We start from the raw sequence: 21,177 nt of genomic DNA on the forward strand, positions 1-21,177 counted from the left end.
CGATGTACGATTTGTCAAAAAAGTTATTAACGCCTTTTGAATTTGGTGCCTGTAAGCCTTATCAAGAGCTTTTGATTATAAAACAAAATTTGAAATTTTTTCCAATCTGTTTTATTTTTCAGCTGTCAAAATCGTTTTCCGGGGGCATTTTACTGTCTCAAATTCGTCAAATTGCAGTCAAAATGCTTCTTAGTTGCTTTGAATTGTCAAAAATGCTGCATCAAAGCTTGTTTACTGTCTGTAGATTGTCAAATACAGCCAAAAAGTATTTCACTGTTTTAGAATTGTCATAATTGCTGTACAGAAGCCTTTCTAGAGAGTCTGGGTTGTCAAATGAAATCAGGAAGCCTTTTACTGTTTCAAAATTGTCATAATTGCTGTCCAGAAGCCTTGCTAAAGATTCCTGGTTGTCAAATACAAGCAGGAAGCATTTTACTGTTTCAAATTGAAGCCAGAATTCTTCCTAGTTGCTTTGAATTGTCAAAAATACTGCATCAAAGCTTGTTTACTGTCTGTAGATTGTCAAATACAGTAAAAAAGTATTCCACTGTCTTAGAATTGTCATAATTGCTATCTAGAAACCTTCCTTGAGAGTCTAGGTTGTCAAATAAAACCAGGAAGTTTTTTACTGTTTCAAAATTGTCATAACTGCTATCCAGAAGTCTTGCTAAAGATTCTTGGTTGTCAAACACAAGCAGGAAACATTTTATTGTCTCAAATTCATCAAATTGAAGCCAGAATGCTTCCTAGTTGCTTTGAATTGTCAAGAATGCTGCATCAGAGCTTGCTTACTCTCTATAGATTGTCAAATACAGCCAAAAAGTATTTAACTGTCTTAGAATTGTCATAATTGCTATCTCGAAGCCTTCGCTGAGAGTCTAGGTTGTCAAATAAAACCAGGAAGTTTTTTACTGTTTCAAAATTGTCATAACTGCTATCCAGAAGCCTTGCTAAAGATTCTTGGTTGTCAAACACAAGCAGGAAACATTTTATTGTCTCAAATTCATCAAATTGAAGCCAGAATGCTTCCTAGTTGCTTTGAATTTTCAAGAATGCTGCATCAGAGCTTGCTTACTCTCTGTAGATTGTCAAATACAGCCAAAAAGTATTTAACTGTCTTAGAATTGTCATAATTGCTATCTCGAAGCCTTCCTTAAGAATCTAGGTTGTCAAATAAAATTAGAATGCCTTTTACTGTTTCAAATTCGTCAAATTGAAACCATAATGCTTCTTAGTTGCTTTGAGTTCTCAAAAATGCATAAAAGTTTGTTTACTCTCTGTGGATTGTCAAATACAGCCAAAAAGTATTTCACTGTCTTAGAATTGTCATAATTGCTGTCCAGAAGCCTTGCTAAAGATTCTTGGTTGTCAAATACAAGCAGGAACCATTTTACTGTTTAAAATTGAAGAAATGAATTCTTCCTAGTTACTTTGAATTGTCAAAAATACTGCATCAAAGCTTGTTTACTGTCTGTAGATTGTCAAATACAGTAAAAAAGTATTCCACTGTCTTAGAATTGTCATAATTGCTATCTAGAAGCCTTCCTTGAGAGTCTAGGTTGTCAAATAAAACCAGGAAGTTTTTTACTGTTTCAAAATTGTCATAACTGCTGTCCAGAAGCCTTGCTAAAGATTCTTGGTTGTCAAACACAAGCAGGAAACATTTTATTGTCTCAAATTCATCAAATTGAAGCCAGAATGCTTCCTAGTTGCTTTGAATTGTCAAGAATGCTGCATCAGAGCTTGCTTACTCTCTGTAGATTGTCAAATACAGCCAAAAAGTATTTAACTGTCTTAGAATTGTCATAATTGCTATCTCGAAGCCTTCGCTGAGAGTCTAGGTTGTCAAATAAAACCAGAAAGCCTTTTACTGTTTTAAAATTATTATAATCGCTATCCAGAATCTTTTCTAAAGATTCTTAGTTGTCAAATACAAGCAGGAAGCATTTTACTGTCTGAAATTCGTCAAATTGAAGCCAGAATGCATCCTAGTTGCTTTGAATTTTCAAAAACGCTGCATCAAAGCTTGCTTACTCTCTGTGGAATGTCAAATACAGCCAAAAAGTATTCCACTATCTAAGAATTGTCATAATTGCTGTATAAAAGCCTTTCTACAGAATCTGGGTTGTCAAATAAAATCTGGAAGCTTTTTACTGTCGTCTAGTTGTCAAAATCGTTTTACGGAAGCATTTTACCCTCTTGGAATTGTCAAATATAGTGCAGAAAGCATTTTTGTTGTGTCTAAAGTGTTAGAATACTTTACGCTGTCTTTGAATAGTCCAAACGATTTTTGACACGGTTTTACTACCCGAAAGCTTTGCAATGTTTTTTTCAGTTGTCAAAGTGATGCTGGGCAGCATTTACTGTAATCAGGAAGCTTCTTACTGTCTTTAAGTTGTCAAATTACAGTCAGAAGGCATCTTCCTGTCTGTAAATAGTAAGAATTGTTGCCTGGAAGCTTTCCTAAAAACTTTTGGTTGTGAAATCAATATTGAAAGTCAAATGAAAAAGCTGAAGAGCGTTTAATTTAAGAAACAAATTTCTTTAATGTCTTTAGATAGCCAAATTAGCGCCAAAAGGTTTCTGGATGTCGCGGGAAACAACGCTTCTTACTGTCTTTGAGTTGTCAAATTATTGTCATACAAAGTTGGAAAGCTTTTTACTGTCTCCAGATAGTCAAGTTTCTATAATTTTTATGTTTAGCGAAAAATTCACTAATCTTGAGAAACCCTGTATAATGAGCAACAAATTTTCTCACTCACTCTATCTCATACTTACATTTTCTACTAATCCCAGAAGCCTAGTAATAAAAATTTGATTGGAGCTATGTTTCAAGGAAAAAATATAATTAGTGCCCTTTTAAACCTTGCAAACCATTAGAATTATACAAAAAATAGTTAAAATTAAATAGCGGACCGAATGATACAATATAATAATATACAGAGTGTCTCATTTAGAATATCAAACTTGATATCACTTTTTAATGTAGTATTACCTCAATTTCTATTCACAATCGACCTAGTACTCCTAAATAAAGTTTTGGAGGTTAACGTTCAAACTATTTATTGCAGGTCAGTAGCAAGGTTTTCTAGACCTTGAGACAACTTTACATAGAAAACTAAAAAAAGAAAATTTCCAATTAATTTGTTTGGGTCGAACTTTAAAAATGCCGTAATTCGACGCTAAAAAAACTGCCAAAACAAATAAACCAACCTTAACTAATCAGTGATCAATCTAGATATCGAAACGATTCCCCTTTACTGCTTATAATGAGAGGAATTCCAGTTGTTACAGGTCGTCTAAACAAATTAGTAATTGATGCGTTGCTCCTATCTGATCGCTGAATGATGGGTCTGAGAGGCAAAATTGAGTAAACAAATCGTATCATAATTGGTCCAAGGCTATCTGGACTTTTGCCAATCACTGCGGCTAGTATCTTCTTTATTAATAATTTACTGAACTTACCTAATGGGCCAATTGGTTGATGTTCATCATCAGGGTTGATCTTTAACGGTTTAACAAGCACGGCCTCCTGGCTACCCAGACCTTCGTCCAAGTGGCTGTTTTCAAGCAACTCTGCAAAAGAAACAAACCATAATGATATTTCTGTATTGTATTTATTTGTAAATTATGTAGATGACGTTGAAAAACCAATGCAAGTTATTGGTACGACTTCGCATTAACTTGCAATAAAAACCAATAACAAAAGCGTGCGTATTGCACACTAGTACCATAATTAATCTTGTAACTACCCATTGTAGTACCGGTCAGCGGACAAATTACCATCGACAACATAATTATAAAGGCATTTTTAATGCTGGTTCTTCTGATGATGGGTCATCACGCTCAAGAATCAAGGCTAGGCGATGAGCGTAAAGAGAAACAAACGATCAAGTAGGTACCGGTAAAAAAAACTATGTCTTTATTAAACAATAACTGTTAAATTAATGTTACAATATAGCGATTTTTAAGCAATATGTTATATTTTTTTCTCTTGTATTTTGATGTTCTGCAATATCTCTCCGACTAATCTGTTATTGGAGATCACCACGGGAATTTCAGGTCTAACTGACAGATTAAATAAACAGCTCAGCATGAGTGGTATTTAATAATAATATATGTAATTTTCATGCAATTGATTACGTTAGTTGTATGATTATTATTGGATATATGAGGTGAATTGTCGAAACTATGCCAGATGTCAGATATATGGGCTTTCTCAAAGATACTTCTCTTTTATGTGTCTGTCTATAATATAAAACATCTTTTATGATTTTTCAGCTAAATATTATTTGTTTGACGAACTGAAAAATTATTATAAATATTATTTATACATACAAAGGATAATTTCTTAAAGTAAACTTTCTTTAAATAAAAGTGACATAAATCTTGTGACTAATTTGTTTTCATTTGAAAAACACTTTTATTGTCTTTGTATGACAAATTTTCAATTTCCATACTTGATCGAAATCAGTTTCTTAAATAAACAGAGTGGTTATATAAAATTCATATAAAGCAGTTCTGTGTCCAAAATACTGAGTGCCAGAAGCTTTTACAAGTGTCTTAAACCGTCCAAGAGTTGTTTTAAATTGCCAGAAGCCTCTAGGTCTATTTTGAAAGTTCCATAGACTCTAAATGCTATTGAGAACCTTCTAAAAAGTACCAGAGGCCTTTACAAGTGTCTTGAACCTTCCCAGAGTGGTTCTAAATTTTTATCAGAGGCTTCTAAGACCTCATCATGCTACTAGAAATTTATAAAGAGTTCCAGAGCTCTCTACCACTGTCTTAGATTTGTTCAGAACTGTTTTACATTGCCAGACGCCTATAGCACCATTTTGAAAGTTCCATACAGCTCTAAATGCGATTGAGAACCTTCTAAAAAGTGCTAGAGGGTTCTACTAGGGTGTCTTAAACCCTCTAAGAGTGGTTTTAAATTGACAGAGGCCTCTAGAACCATTCTGAATCTGCCACAGACCTCTGCTACTGACAACCTTCTAAACGCCACTGCTGAAATTAAAAAAACTCAGTTATGTGGCAACATTGCTTTAGTTTAAAATTATTCAAACACTTTGTCAGCTGTCAATGTGAATTGACTTCTGCAATTTCCACCTTCAAGAACGAAAATCGGTTAAAAATACTATAGTTGTGGTCACATGACTATATGGCAACATTGTGTTAGTTCAAAATTATCCAATAAACATTTTGATGGCTGTCAAAGTGAGTTGACGTTGCCGTTTCTTGCAAAATCTGTCTACATTTTTTAAAGCAAGAAAAATCGTCAGAAACTTGAATTTTCAGTCAAAGTACTCATGTGGTAACACTGTTTTAGTTGGTTTTAAGTTTTTTAAATTATTCCATAAACACTTTGACTGTTGTCAAAGTGAGTTGACGTTGCTATTTCTTGCAAATTCTGTCTACATTTTTTAAATCAAGAAAAATCGTGTTTAAAAGAGAAAAATTTAAGATTTCTAAAAATATGATTGCATGAGGCAGTATCTTAGTCCGTTTAGCCGCTAGAGGGCGTCAAATACACGCTTCCCAAACTGAAACAGTGTCTTTGACACGTTTTGCTTTAAACGTCAAAATATTACTAGGTAAGGTAAAAGATCAGAGGTATAAAGATTATGGGCGTCAAAGTCAAGCAAAACAGTGATTTCTGTACCACTCTAATAAATACTCTTTGCATAAGGAAAAAAAAACAGAATACCACCTTCTTCTTGATTTTGGCGCTCTCTAGCGGCCAAACTCTCTTTAACCTTAGTTGGCATTTATCGTGGAACACCCTGTATATGCAGATACATGAATGATTAGCAAGAGCGTCGCCAGCCTATGACCTAGAGGGGGGCATGTTGATATGGAATGGAAGATGGGAAAATGGTATTTTACTTAAAATTGCAAGAAACTTGTTCAGTGAGACCTATTTCCTGATTATATCAATTGAAACATAATCTCCTTCGGTTTTTCGTAAATGTGTGGACTATTTTATTATGAAAATCCTGTACATTTTCATTGATTACTTTTTTTGAATTTCTAAGGGGGGGGGGGCAGCTGCCCCTACCTGCTCCCCCTTGCCGACGCCCTTGATGATTAGAGTGGTACCTTACCACCTTACCTTATTTGCTATGGGAAACTTTGAAAAGCACAAATACAGAAAATGTCGAGCAGTTGTATAACAAATGCTCAAAATAAGTTTAATTCTCTATCAATATTGAGTATAACCGGATTTCTTTCCAATGAAAATTAGAAACTTGCACTATTCAAAAAAATCACAGTCTTTTATTAAATACTGAAAACATAATTACAAAAAATTTTATGATTTGTTTTGCAAACCATTATTAAATCCTGACATTGGCCAAAAATTAGTATTTCTTGATAGTTTAAATAAAACTAAAAGTCATTTGCAATCATAATGGTGCCAAACCTGAAGAAAATACAACTAGAAATTCTACGCATCTGCCACCAACATGAACAATACACATTAACATTTATTCAAAACAATTTTCGTTGTAATGAGCACTCATTAGCTTTCTCTATTTAACATTTATCAGTTCCGTCAAGTGAAAAAGACAAAAAATGCACTACTCAGCTTTCACATTGACATATAAAGCGGGCGTGTCATTGTTGTAAACACGTATACTAACAAAAGCACTGGAAAAAAAATCCAAATATCCGACGGAATTAATTACAGACTCAGCTGAATCCTAAAATGGATTGCAAAATAACAACAGCGTATAATAATAAATTAAGCGTGGGTTTTGTTTAACAAATGTTAATCACCCGTATGTAACACCTTAAGACTCGTGTATTATTATTACTTAACAAAAGGTCTCTTGCATTTAAAGCAGTATCGGATGAATAATTATAATTAGAATTACGATCGACGGTATTAATTTGTAAATTAATCGTGTGAACCTGTCTGCGAGACGATTTGTAATGGGAAAGTTTGTCCAAGTGCCTGGACAACCATTTAGCGGTCGTTTCCTTGCCAAGAAAAATGGAGTCACGTTTTACTATTATAGCGTGTTATAGTAAGTGGCTGGCTCTGGCTCAAAAATACTGCAATTTGACCAGACTACTATATATATTGCCAAAAATAAACTGAACTGATTAAAATTTTATGCCGTTAACCGATGTTGAGGTCAAATCTAATATTGCAATTTTAGTTACTCAGTAAATTTACGAGAAACTTCGGCTAAAATTTAGTCAAATACCTGCTCCTGCTTAGAAGTGACTTGTTGGCAGCAAATAGGGCACCTTCTAGGAATATTTTCTTCAGAAACGTGTCGGCGATGCTAATCCTTCTAGAAAGCTGACGCAAAGGAATGCGATGCAAATTCAGAATGCACTCGACCCGCAGCAAACTTTCTGACACATTTGAAATCTAAACGAAATATTATGCAAATTTGACATTTTTCATTTCGTTAGAATCGACTGAAAATGACGTCGGTTGGCATCTCTGAATATTCATAGAGTTAAAAAAATAAACCCCAAGTAACATTCGCGGAAATTGATGCATCAACAAGTTATGAGGAATATTGTATAATTCTCCCAAGCTATAATATGTAAAAATATAATTCAGTATAAATTACCATGTATATTTATAAAACTGTTAAGTCTGAGAGATTCTACTGTGCTGGTGAAGTACCAATTTGTTTGAAAAACCCACTCTAAAAGAGTCCTATCCAAGTCTAGATAATTAGTTCTGTTTAATTCGTATGCACCTTATTGATCATCGTTCAGTTGATTTTTTTCATGCATTTTGTTAACATTTTATCACCATTCCCATGTGTTGTTTTGTTGTCTTTTTGTATACCTGTTTAATAAAGGACGTAATGTTTTTTCGTCTATTTCTGAAATCATGTTTAGTTTTAATACAAGGAATTCTAAAAGGTGTGGCTTTTAAAAATAACCTGTTTTGTCCAAAATTTAAAACTTGAACAATTTTTTATTTATTCCAACTTCCCTACCCTACCCATCCAATCAAGCAATCTGCCTGTCTTTTCCAATCTATCCTCTTTCCTCTTTATCATTCATTAATCACACCTCGCATTCACTCTTCCTCCCAATCTTAAAAGACATCTCCAGCCTCACTTTTTTTCTCTCCATTGCATTCTATTTTTACGTGTTCCATTTTCCTTTTTCTATATCACACTATCTTTTGTCACGTCATCTTAAACCTCACATCTCCTCTCTTCATCACCACCTCAAATTATACCACCCCATTCTACAACACTTGCATCCACCACAACCTTCTTCTTCTTCTCTGTGTTCATCTAGAGCATTATCCTATAACTTCCATTCCGGGATCATATGATCTCACATTTAGTTCCTTTCTCTTTCACACTCACGTTGTTTTTTAAATCAACCAATCAAAGTACTACAAGACTACAAAGTGTTTCAAAAAGGATGATTGTCATAATTTACGTTGAATTACAACCTACAAGAAAAAGCATAAGGTCAGTAGATCTGAACAGGATAGTAAATGTGCTCTTTTCTATGTTTTACAATGTTCCTGTATTAATGGTCAACTAATACTACTTGTAGGTCTCTGAGAGTCATTCTGAATTAAACCTTCAGCTGAAATGTCTTGGAAAGTCCAGTTCGGAAACCAAGCAAAAGCATTTTTTCTATGCATCCATTTCTGGGTGCGTATTCTTGAAATAAGGGAAGGGAGTTATCAAGAGAAAGCTCTGTAGAATGTGACAGGAATCCGCCATTGTCAGCTTCTTCTGTCACATTCTATCAACGCTTCTCTTGAGAATTCCGTTTGCTGCTTTCAAGAATTAGGTTACTGGTCTGTATACCTACTAGCTTTACATAATCATACCTACTTCAAGAAGATAACGATCAGTCCCTGGAACATCCGTGTTTCGTGTAAAATATTGCTAAAAATGGAGAAATCAATAGAAATTTTGACATTTTCCAATTTGCCTTTCTGAACTCGTGTGGCTCAAGACATAAGATTGTAGAATTTTTTTTAATTAAAAATATTGTAAAATGGCAAATTGTCATTCTAGCAGTTCTACAGAACAAAGATATGTTCTCTTTTCAAAAATCAAAGTACTACAAGACTACAAAGTGTTTCAAAAAGGATGATTATCATAATTTACGTTGAATTACAACCTACAAAAAAAAGCATAAGGTCAGTAGATCTGAACAGTGTAGTAAATGTGCTCTTTTCTATGTTTTACAATATTCCTGTATTAATGGTCAACTAATACTACTTGTAGGTCTCTGAGAGTCATTCTGGATTAAACCTTCAGCTGAAATGTCTTGGAAAGTCCAGTTCGGAAACCAAGAAAAAGAATTCTTCCTATGCATCCATCTCTGGGTGCGTATTCTTGAAATGAGGGCAGGGAGTTATCAAGAGAAAGCTCTGTAGAATGTGACAGGAATGCGCCATTGTCAACTTCTTCTGTCACATTCTATCAACACTTCTCTTAAGAATTCCGTTTGCTGCTTTCAAGAATTATGTTACTGGTCTGTATACCTACTAGCTTTACATAATCATACCTACTTCAAGAAGATAACGATCAGTCCCTGGAACATCCGTGTTTCGTGTAAAATATTGCTAAAAATGGAGAAATCAATAGAAATTTTGACATTTTTCAATTTGCCTTTCTGAACTCCATCGTGTAGACATAAGATTCTAGGATTTTTTTTTAATTAAAAATATTGTAAAATGGCAAATTGTCATTCTAGCAGTTCTATAGAACAAAGAATATGTTCTCTTTTCAAAAATATAACATCAAATTTATAAATGACTCCCTACTTAAAAGACTTCCTTATAGTTAAGCAACATTTCTCACTAAACTGCTCAACTCATAAAACTGACCAATTTAGCCCAACTTGTACTGAAAATAACTGAAGTGTATTACGCTTAGATGCACATACGTTGTCCATTGACCAACTTTAAATCTATTTTTGTGCGAACATCCTCCCGAGTGTATCAGTTTAGTGAAAACCAACCCAAAATGAATCATTCGGTCGCATTTTTACGAAAACACATTTTGGACTGGCTGTGGGGTTATTGCAGTTTGTTGGACGTTTGCAACAATATTTTGCATTCGGGAAATGATTTGGCGCCGATCCAGAAGGAAATCCAATCCGCCGACGTCAAACTGAAAACACTTTATTGTTATTATGTAAGGAAACTCCAGCATTAAACTTGAAATTTTTTGTGCCCGGAAAATTTATTATTATAGCCTTGCAAAGTGTTGTGTGTCGAGAAAAGCTTGTACAGGGTGGACAACTTTGTGGAACAAAAAACAGTTTCTTAACAGTCTCTGAAGACTGCTTGTTTGAGGTTACACTTAAAAGTTTCACTCTCTTGGTCCACCCTATATTTTTTGTTTTATAGTAGATCGGTATGATACAAGAAAGTTGTAGTTGTGTTCGGTTATTCCTCGGTAGACCAAGCTAGATTTAAGTTTGATAATTGTCACATGACCATCCATTGTGTACGATTGGGGTAGTCACGTGAACTTAGTTTATGAGACCTAAATCAGAATTGGAACGATTGTGGGGTGGTGAAGATTTTGGTGCCTACGTTTCGTATTAACAGGCCGGAATTTTTTTCGGTTTGCAAGGTCGCACCTGACCTGTTCCCGTTTAAACAGGTGTTCGACCCCGATCAAAAGCAAACAATGCACCGCACCCCATTAATAACGCGAAGTCAAAGCGTCTGCTTGGCCTGGGATTTTTCTCTTCGGTTTCCAATACCAGGGCCGTAAAACCGCGCTTTCTGCCTACGCAAAACGGAGGCACGCAACACGGCATTCTTGAGCTAGTCGCCTGTAATGTCTTTCTTTATGTCGTCGTTCCGATCGTATTTTACGTTTCGCACGTAGATCTCGCCAAATGATAGGCCAGCTGCCATTAGGGTCGGGTTATGTCAAAAAAGTTAACTCACGGTTAGCTACCAATGTCTCAAAAACAGCTAGAACTGTCATTAAAACTTCAAAGGAAGATAAAACGTATTGGAGACCATTTTCTGTTAAGTTTTCAGATTTGTTTTGAACTTTCTGGCAACCAAGTTGTGTGAAGTCACGTGTATTGCCTAATAAAAACATTGAGAATCGGTCCCGTGACAGTTGAACTGTCTTTATAGCAAGACAAAATTTTGTTTTGTTTGGGATCAACACTCTGGTTGATATCAATGAACAAATGGAAGATGGGAATGGAAGGAAGGGAATGACATTGAGATTGTGGCAGAGGAAGATGTGACCACAATATTGTTCCTTTTCCCTCATCTACAACTATAGTGTATTGACGACATACCATCTTTTCAAAACCAGTTAACCACCTAGAAGTACTATTCGCATACCTAGTTTCTAAGATAGGTATTAGATACCATATTTTACTTTTACAAATAACATTTTTCGACTTTAATAAACCTAAATAAACACAGGAACTAGGAGAGACACCTTTTTTGGTCTATTGTATAATCTGCCATTTATCAATTATGTTGGAGAAAACTATAGGCAGATTATTATTGCTGAAGCAAAATTGATTGTCTTTGATTTGAACAGCTTTAAATAAGATTTTTAAAAGTCAGTCTTATTTTGGTAGCTAGACTTAGAAGAGGACAGCACCTGCAGATTCTGCGGAGAAGACACCCCACCACATCCTGCTAAAGTATTACGCTGTACACTACAAAAGATTGAACACACTGGGATCATACCAGCTGACTGTAGAAGAAATACCTCGAATAGACCCCCTCAAGATCCTGAAATTCCTAAACGAACTGAATCATCAGGTACATATGTCTACATCATTCTATTTTGGTTGGTATTGTTGTGGCTAAATCTTTTTTCTTCTCTTTTGTCACAAATTGAGAGGCTACAACACTATGTTCGTAAGAATTAACTGAAAAATTAGCTTCTGGTGATAAGAATGGGGAATCTGGTCATAATGAATCATGGAGATACAAAATGAGTGAGAGGCAGATAGGGTTTAGTAAACATAATTTGAGGTTTGTTTGCTTGCATTACTTAGTAGAGAGAGATAAAAGTGAGATTTTAGTGCAAGAGGGTTACGTTATACAATTGCAGAAAATAAGGTTGGTAAGATAGCAAAACACATTTTAATAGAATGGAACGTAACAGAGTGGAATAGGGAAATGCTCTATGGAGAAATATATGGAGTAGGAAAAAATTCAAATCGTCGGGAGTTTTCGTCGGGGGGGTTCTCCTAAGAAGTGCTTACTGTGCATAGGAGGCTCATTTTCTTAAAATATTTGTTTTTTAAAATAATGGAGGAGTATAAACGTGGCAAGAATGACGAAACCTTAGGAGGAGAAGAGTAAGAAAAATGTCTTGAAGACGAAGAAGTGAGTGTCAGAATAGAGGTAAGAGAAAACGAAGTGGATTGTGTTTTAATTGTAATTTTCTCATGCTTTGCACAACCGCAGTTTCATACTCCACTGCTAATCCATTCTCATAATAACCAATATTTGGATAGTTGAATTCAAAACAGTCACTCTAACAATTATTTTTCTACGTCCACACGCGTGCCGTAAACTAACTTTTCCTTCCACGAGTGGACTGCACGTGTGCTTGTAAAAGGCACAAATAAACAAACACTACGTAAAGTTGTTTAATGCTTTTACGATAAAAAAACAGTAAGGATAGTAGCAAAATGCATTCACAGGCAAAACAGTTTGATTCTGAAACGTGAGGAAAACGGATTTTTTGTAATGACCAAATTGCAATTAGTTGTTGAGGTCCAAGTGCTGGAAAGTATCACATTACTTGATAAGAACCTAATTACTACGATTTTTTTGCTTAATTTGATAATACATAACACCATGTTACTAACGTTTCGTTGAAATTACATTAAATTATCTGCTGACAAGAAAAAATGAAAACCAATTCCAACAATCGTGACACAAAGAAAATTACATAAAATTTTTGCTTTTTAATCGAATATTGGCCTTGTACGATGGTGCAAACGTACAAGTATGTGAACTTTACCGGATTAGTCAGAAACCCTAATGACTCTAAAATTATTTTAAATATAATTTTCAGAGAATCTGCAAATCAAATTTGAAAAAATACAACAGGTTGGAGGTTATCAAAGATAACATTTTTAATCAAATAATATCGAGTTTCTTTGTTTTTGCTTACGCATAAAACCAATTTGTTTCTAACAGATGTTTTGCTGGAATCAATCAATATTACAATCAATTTTTCTTACAAAAGTGCGCTAAGAAAGTGACCGATATACAGGGTGTCCCACGATGAAAGACATCGATTGATATTAGAAAAAGTATAAATAGGAGAGTTTTGAAAATTTGGCAGGATACTGATGTGGGCATGCCCAATCTAACTAAAATATTTTCAAGATGGTTGCACTTCTCTTTATATCGGAAGTCTATCACAACTTTCTTATTTTAAATAGAACACCCTATATATTATTACATATTTGGATTCCACACAAAATTCTGACCAACTTTTGTGTACAATGCCGTATGCCTATCTCTAGCCGTTTTTGAAATATATGATGTTTTTCCAAAAAAGTGACAGTTGTAACGCTCTACATATATTTGTACTCTGTCAAAACCGTATTTCATTTTGCAATGAAACTTTGGGTTATTGTAAATAAAGGATTGTTTTATTAAACTGGGGGTGCGTAATGACCCATTTGTATACAGGGTCGTCAAAAAAAAATCATAAACTTGCCACTAAAAAAAATGAAAAATTTCTAGTTTTTTAAATAGAATCCCACATTTTTTATGACGGAATCATTTGAGAATTAAAAATTACTATACGTTTCAATTTACTTGCCTATACCTAAATCCAACCCATTTCGTTTTATTTGAGAATAAACATTTTTTTATTAGGCTGCATGGTTGGGATTAGCTGGTACTCTAGTTAACCAAAGTCATCACCAAGAGCTGTCAAGCAAATAATTGAAAATTTTAAGAATACGGGATCTGTGAAGGAAATAGCTATTAAAACAAAATCAATCCTTAATAATACAAATGTAGAAATTGCAATTTTGGGCTATTTTGTTGCATCCAACTTCATCATAAGAGAAGCTTCCGTAGAATCAGGCATATCCAAAAGCTCAATTCAGAGTATCCTGAAGAAACATAAATTTCACCCTTTTTCATTTAAATTAGTGCAACACTCTGAATTGAGCTTTTGGATATGCCTGATTCTACGGAAACTTGTCTTATGATGAAGTTGGATTTGCAACAAAATAGCTCAAAATTGCAATTTCTACATTTGTATTATTGTTGTAAAAATTTAAATTTTTAATTTTTTCTAGTGGCAAGTTTATGATTTTTTTTGACGACCCTGTATACAAATGAGTTATTACGCACCCTCAGTTTAATAAAACGATCCTTTATTTACAATAACCCAAAGTTTCATTGCAAACTGAAATACGGTTTTGACAGTAGTACAAAAATATGTTGAGCGTTGCAACTGTCACTTTTTTGGAAAAACATCAAATATTTCGAAAACGGCTAGAGATAGGCATAGGGCATTATACACAAAAGTTGGTCAGAATTTTGTGAGGAATCCAAATATGTAATAATATATAGGGTGTTCTATTTAAAATAAGAAAGTTGTGATCGACTTCCGGTATAAACGGAAGTGCAACCATCTTGAAAATATTTTAGTTAGATTGGGCATGCCCACATCAGTATCCTGCCAGATTTTCAAAATTTTTCTATTTATACTATTTCCAATATCAATCGATGTCTTTCGTCGTGGAACACCCTGTATAGCATGTAATTTAAGTTTTAACCATATACAGGGTGTTCCTGAAAATACTACATTTTGAATCCCCTCTGTTGAGATAAGACACTGAAAAAGTAAAAACGAAATGTTAAGTAGGTGCCTTAATTATTTTTCACAAATAAGCTATTATCCTTTTTTTGAGATATTTGAAACTACCTGCTTTTATTACTTGGACCTGTGTATACAGGGTGAAGAGTGAGGTTTTTTGTAACAGGATATACAGGGTAGTACTAGTAAAATACCTTTGACGCATAAGACGAAGTTATATAAGTCTAGTAAGGTGACTAATATGGCACTTAAAAGTGTCAAACTGACATTCACGTGACTGACACACACTCACTGGGTTATTACGTCAAAATGTCACCTAACTGAAGTTGTAGTTCTGAATGACTTTTTTAATTTGTCAAGAAGACATGTCTGTAGTAAAAGTGCCTAGTAACTAAGGTATTCTAACCGAAAGCCCCAGTAACTCGGTTCATGTGACAGATACGTCAACATGTCACGTGACCGAATTGACATTTACGTCAAACCAGGTATGATGCTACTAAATTTACGATAAAATGGCATTGATGTCTCCCTGCAAGTTTTAGAGCATATTTTTGAAATCTTTTGTCTTCAGTGCTCTTTTGACGTAGATTGTCAATAAGCAAATTATTGACATTATTGAGGGATGAAAACAATGGGTGTCATGTAAATTGTTATTTTGGAACTAATCAAAAAAAAATGCCAAACTTTTATTTCTTTCAGTTGAAAGCCAAAATGGAAGCCAAACTTTTTTCCGATGCTTCGTAATTGACATGGCAATTTGAAACCAGACACTTAACGGAAAAACTGTTGAACCTACCTAAGGTCCATTAATCAGTTTATTGTTTAATCGAGCATCCAGGACACTTTCACCTTGACTAGCGGATACATCTAAAGTTACTTCAAGTGACGTAATCGCTTAAGGCGGTTAATGGGTTGGAAAACAAAACTCGTCAGGAAGAAATAGAGATAATTGATGGTAATTTGATACTTTCTGGTTTAGGGCCTAATTAAAAAGTTTCGCAGCTGTCGTGTTCCAACCTAGCCTAATATCGACTGATTAAACCTGAAAAACAATCAAATCAGACAGAAGACATTGATCAATTGTGACTATTAATCAATTATTGATACCGCAATCGTACAAGTTCAAGATCAGTCTGGGGCAAAAATAGCTAGAGAGTAATTTGAGACATTTTACTACTCAAATTGTTTTGTCTCCTTCCGTATCAGCTGGTTTGTTGACCTTAATAGATGTGCATGTGACATAAACAGTAAAGGTAGGCAATGAGAAAACCTAGTCTAGCAGAGCCATCATGGCAATTATTATTATTGTTGAACAATTTATACAACAGCTGTTCTACGGTCGATTAGACTGTGCAACGTAATTTTGATGATTTATAGTCGGGCGTACATCGTATGAGGCCATTCAATTAGGAAAAACGTTATGTGTAATTGTTAAAAAAACTTTTTAAGTGGGTTGTACCGTTCTGTTAGTGATTTTCAAAGACCCACAAAGAATCCGGTTGCTCATTAAATTTTTATCCGATAATACACTAATTATTATTTGATGCTATTTTATGAGACTCGGGCTTTGTTAAGCATACAAAGAAGTGCCAGTTTGGTAACTGTTCAGTCTGCTAACGTAAACACTGAAAGTGTTAGAAGCCGCGATCGTAACATTGAAAAAGTAATAAAATTCAATAATATGAAATCATAAAAAGCCATGAAAGTTTGTTTGTTTCAGATTTAAAAGCAGTCAAGTGGTATATCAATGTTTAATTTTTTTAATGGGTAAAACGTGTATTGAACTGACAATTTTAAAATTGAGTTGATTTGTTTTTCGGTTCAAGCTAAAGTGGAAACTTTTACCAAAAAAACTGCTTTTTTTTCGATTATTTTATACCTTCATATCTTACAGGGAAAGACTGTGATTTCCAAAAATGACAGAAACAATAACTGTAATCTTCTTCTTTCAGCCCTTAATAGCAGCCCTTAGCATTGTCACATTGCAAACACTATTCGAACCAAAATAGTTGTCAGTTTGACAACATTGCAAACACACTTCAAACCAAATATGAAGAATTTGTTAGTTTGGTAACATTTCAAACACTATTCGAACCAAAATAGTATAATTTGCCAGTTTGACAACAGTGCAAACACACTTCAAACCAAATAAATAGGATTTGTTAGTTTGGTAACATTTCAAACACTGTTCGAACCAAATTAGTGGAATTTGACTGTTTGGCAACATTGCAGACACTCTTCAAACCAAATTAGTAAAACTTCTCAGTTTGGCAACATGGCAAAGACACTTTGAAACTTTAAACTAGAGTAGCACGCAAAAACTTTAAGTTTCCGGGTAGGGAAGAAACGTGTTCAGGAAAGTTTCGGGAAGAAATAGAAAAGAGGAAAAGAAGACTGAATTTAATCAACACATAACCTCAAAATTCACGTTTTATAATAATATAGCTTGACTATGATATTGTTCGTTGATTTCCGTATGATTAACTCAAAACTCTAAAATATTGATAATAACAATAATAAAATTAGTAACTAAATATGTGGGAGTGAGCCAAGTCAACAAAGAACGAAGACAACATAACATTGAGTATTATATTTGTTACGACGCGAAAGTGATAGACAAAAAGTCACAGTGGCAACCCCGCGATCCCGACTGAGAAGAGAGAGACGGGACGTGTGTGTGTGTGTGCCGCAAGAACAGAAGCGATACGACTTTCGACAAAAGCAACAATCACGCGTTTACTATTTTTCACGTTCTTATTTCGTTAAATAAACCAAAGTTTGTAGTTAACAAAGATCATTTTTTTTTTGTACACATCCACGAATCATAGTGGTCCTTCGTCAGCCAGATTCCAAATTGAAGTTTGGAGAATCAAGCAAATTGCATCGAAACAGAAACAGAACCAAGAAAAGCAGCCATTTTGTACGTCGATCGCCAAACCACAATCAACAAGAAACAAAAGGTGAGCGCCTGTATCCTTTTAATCATTCCTACCGTACTTATTTTGATAATCGTTAGAAAAACGTTTACATCGTTCGCCACAGTTTACGTTATTTTTTATGGATTTACACGTTTCGACCTGAAAATAATAGCAAAGTGTACAGTAATTATCGCGAATTTACACGTCCATTCTCGTATTTTAATTACGTCACGAATCTCGATTAAGTTTAGGATTTATTCACGTTGCAAGAAAAGGGAAATTTGCAAATTTCACACCCAGGCAGTACTCGTATATACATTTGTTTCGAATATTCTCGTTTTGTTTAAAATATCTCGTCTCGAATCATCACGTGTTTTATTTTTGTGCTAAATAAGAATGCCAAAAGCAAAAAAGCAAACAATGCAGAGTTCTAATTCAACAGAGTCGGTCGACACAGACATTTTGGAATTAAGGCATGCTCGTAAAGTAATATGTCAAAGATTAAATCGATTTAATGATTATTTATCGAATGCTATTGATCGGTTTCAAACGGAAACTCGGCTTAAGAGCGTGGAAGAAGATTTTTCAGAATTCGATAAAATTCAAACCCGTTTAGAATTTTTGTCGAATGAGGAACAAATTAATAGACTTGACACGGAAACTGCTTTTTATGCGGCTATTTCATATGCAAAAAAATATATTGCAGATGCAGACAAAGTTTGCAACCTCTCGGTAAACAACTCTTCTTCCTCTCCTACCACGTCATTATCGTCACAGTCGGCGCAGGCGCACATTTCGCTGCCACAGGCGGGCGCTGTTGCCAAACTCCCAGACTTAGGGTTACCATCTTTTTACGGAAACTATGAAACATGGTTTAGTTTCAAAGACATTTTTGACTCTTTAGTGGACAATAGAACCGACTTAAGTGAAGTAAATAAGTTTTTGTACCTAAAGGTATGCTGTAAGGGAGACGCGCTAAAGTTAGTAGAGTCTTTAGATGTAACCGCCTCAAATTATTCTATTGCCATTGCGTTATTAAAAAAACGATACGAAAATAAACGAGCTATTATTAATTTTCATGTTAATAACATTCTTTTTAATTTACCAATTGTCCATAGGGATTCGCCCTTGCAATTAAGAAAATTAATAGACATGGTAAATCAGCATATCTGTGCGCTACAAAAATTATCTTTACCAGTTGAACAATGGGACACGTTGTTAATTCCACTAATTTTGCATAAGTTAGACAGTAGCAGTATTCGAGAATGGGAAAGCAAACAAACTAATGATTCACTACCAACACTAAGTGAATTTATTGAATTTTTGACAAAAAAGTGTTGTACCCTTGAAGCAATAAATCATGAATTTTCAAAATTAAACGTAAATCAAAGCAAATCACGAGATCAAGTACATACAAAACTTCCATTTAAAGGTACCAGAAACTATTCGAATAACAATTCTCACGCCAATTTAAATCAGCAATGTGCATATGGACTTACTGACAGGAGTGATAAGTCACAGTCTGTAAAATGTAATTACTGTAACGAGAATCATTTTATTTATCACTGTCCCAAGTTTTATAATTTAAACCCTTCAGAAAGGTTTAATGAAGTGAAAAAGCTTAAACTTTGCAGTAATTGCTTAAGAACAGGACATTCAAAGTATGATTGTAGATCTGGTGGATGTAGAACCTGTAATCAAAAACATAATACATTACTACATATTGACAGAGGTTTTTCGCAAAATTCAAGCAGTCAGAATAATGTCAATAGGACACAGACAAATAATTCAGGGGAAATCACGGATGGAAACACACGACAACTTCGAGAATATGTAGCTTCTTCTGAAGCTGGGCAACATGCAATGCTTGCTACTAATCCTAACGATATAAACCAAGTTTATGACAGTTCGATTCTGACAAATACCAATCAAGTTTCAAATTGGAAAATAAACGAAATTTCAGGCGAGTTGTCGTATGTTGCGTCTCACACTAATCAAGTATTATTATCAACAGCTGTCATATTGATAGCGGATAATAAAGGACATTGGCACGAGTGTAAAGCATTACTGGACTCAGGTAGTCAATCAAATCTGATTACTAAATCACTTTGTAGCAAATTAAATTTGCAACTCGAAAACATTAACTTACCACTTTCAGGTATTAGTCAAAGTCTAACTCGAATAACGCACCGTGCAAAATCTTTCATAAAGTCTCGCTTTAATCAATTTCAAGCAAACTTGTCATTTCTTGTATTGCCAGTCATTACTGAAAAACTACCACTTACTAGATTTGATGCTTCAGCAATCATTTTTCCAAAAAATATTAGATTAGCAGATAGTACTTTCAATGAACCACAGGATGTTGATTTACTTTTAGGAGCAGGAATATTTTACGATTTGTTAATGACAGGAAGAATTAAACTCGGAGACAAAATGCTAGGATTACAAGAAACTCGTTTAGGTTGGATTTTGACCGGTACTTTAAACTTTTTGGATTTTCAAAAAACAGTCTGTAATTTTTCCGCACGAACAACCAATAAAACATTACAAGAAACTTTGAGTAAATTTTGGCAGCTAGAGGAGTTACCTAACGAAACGCATCTTTCAAAAGATCAACAATACTGCGAAGACTATTTTAAAGAAACGACAACACGGCATTCGAACGGTACTTTTATTGTAAAATATCCATTTAACCAAAATCAAAATTCTCAACTTGGCAATTCAAAAACGACGGCTCTAAAACGTTTCTATTATTTAGAGAGAAAGCTTGGTCAAAACGCGGAATTGAAGACGGCTTATTTAGATTTTATGCGAGAATATGAGTCATTAGGACATATGAAGTTAAAAGGCGAACTAGATTCGATAAACATTAATGATTGTAACTCATATTTTCTACCCCATTCAGCTGTTTTGAGGAACTCTTCTACTACAAAATGTCGTGTAGTATTTGACGCCAGTGCAAAAACTAGTTCAGGTATTTCCTTTAATGACTTGATATTAGTTGGCCCGACTGTACAACCAGACTTGTTCTCGATTTTATTAAGAATGCGCTTACGTAAATATGTATTAAGTGCTGACATCAAAATGATGTATCGTTGTATTCTAATCGATGAAACTGAACATCGTTTCCAACAAATATTGTGGAGATGGAATCCGGAAGAAAAAATTAAAGTTTATAATTTACAAACTGTCACATACGGTACTTCAAGCGCACCTTTTCAAGCCACACGCTGTTTACAAGAGCTAGCATTACAAAACAGAGCTAATTATCCAAGAACATCAAATTTAATTGATCAAGCATTTTACATGGATGACTTTTTAGCGAGTTTTGATAATGAAACTGAATGTACAGAAGTGTATCAAGAACTTTCAGAAATTTTGGCTCAAGCAAACTTTAAACTACGAAAATGGTCATCGAACAATCAGTCGTTCTTAAACAACATTTTGCAGTTAAACGGAAA

General features: G+C 34.4%; 1 protein-coding gene across 4 annotated transcripts in view; it reads right to left on the minus strand.

The window, feature by feature from the left end:
- The window catches only part of AdamTS-A (ADAM metallopeptidase with thrombospondin type 1 motif A), a 126,648-nt gene that overhangs the window by 37,581 nt on the left and 67,890 nt on the right, over positions 1–21,177 (minus strand). For all 4 annotated transcript variants that reach the window (XM_081975487.1, XM_081975484.1, XM_081975486.1 and 1 more), the window contains exon 4: positions 3,466–3,576. In XM_081975487.1, coding sequence (XP_081831613.1) covers positions 3,466–3,576 — 111 coding nt within the window. The remainder of the gene's footprint in view (positions 1–3,465; positions 3,577–21,177) is intronic.

This window comes from Ips typographus, linkage group LG3, assembly GCF_016097725.1.
Source record: "Ips typographus isolate SLU linkage group LG3, UJ_Ityp_2.0, whole genome shotgun sequence".
NCBI classification, from domain to species: domain Eukaryota; kingdom Metazoa; phylum Arthropoda; class Insecta; order Coleoptera; family Curculionidae; genus Ips; species Ips typographus.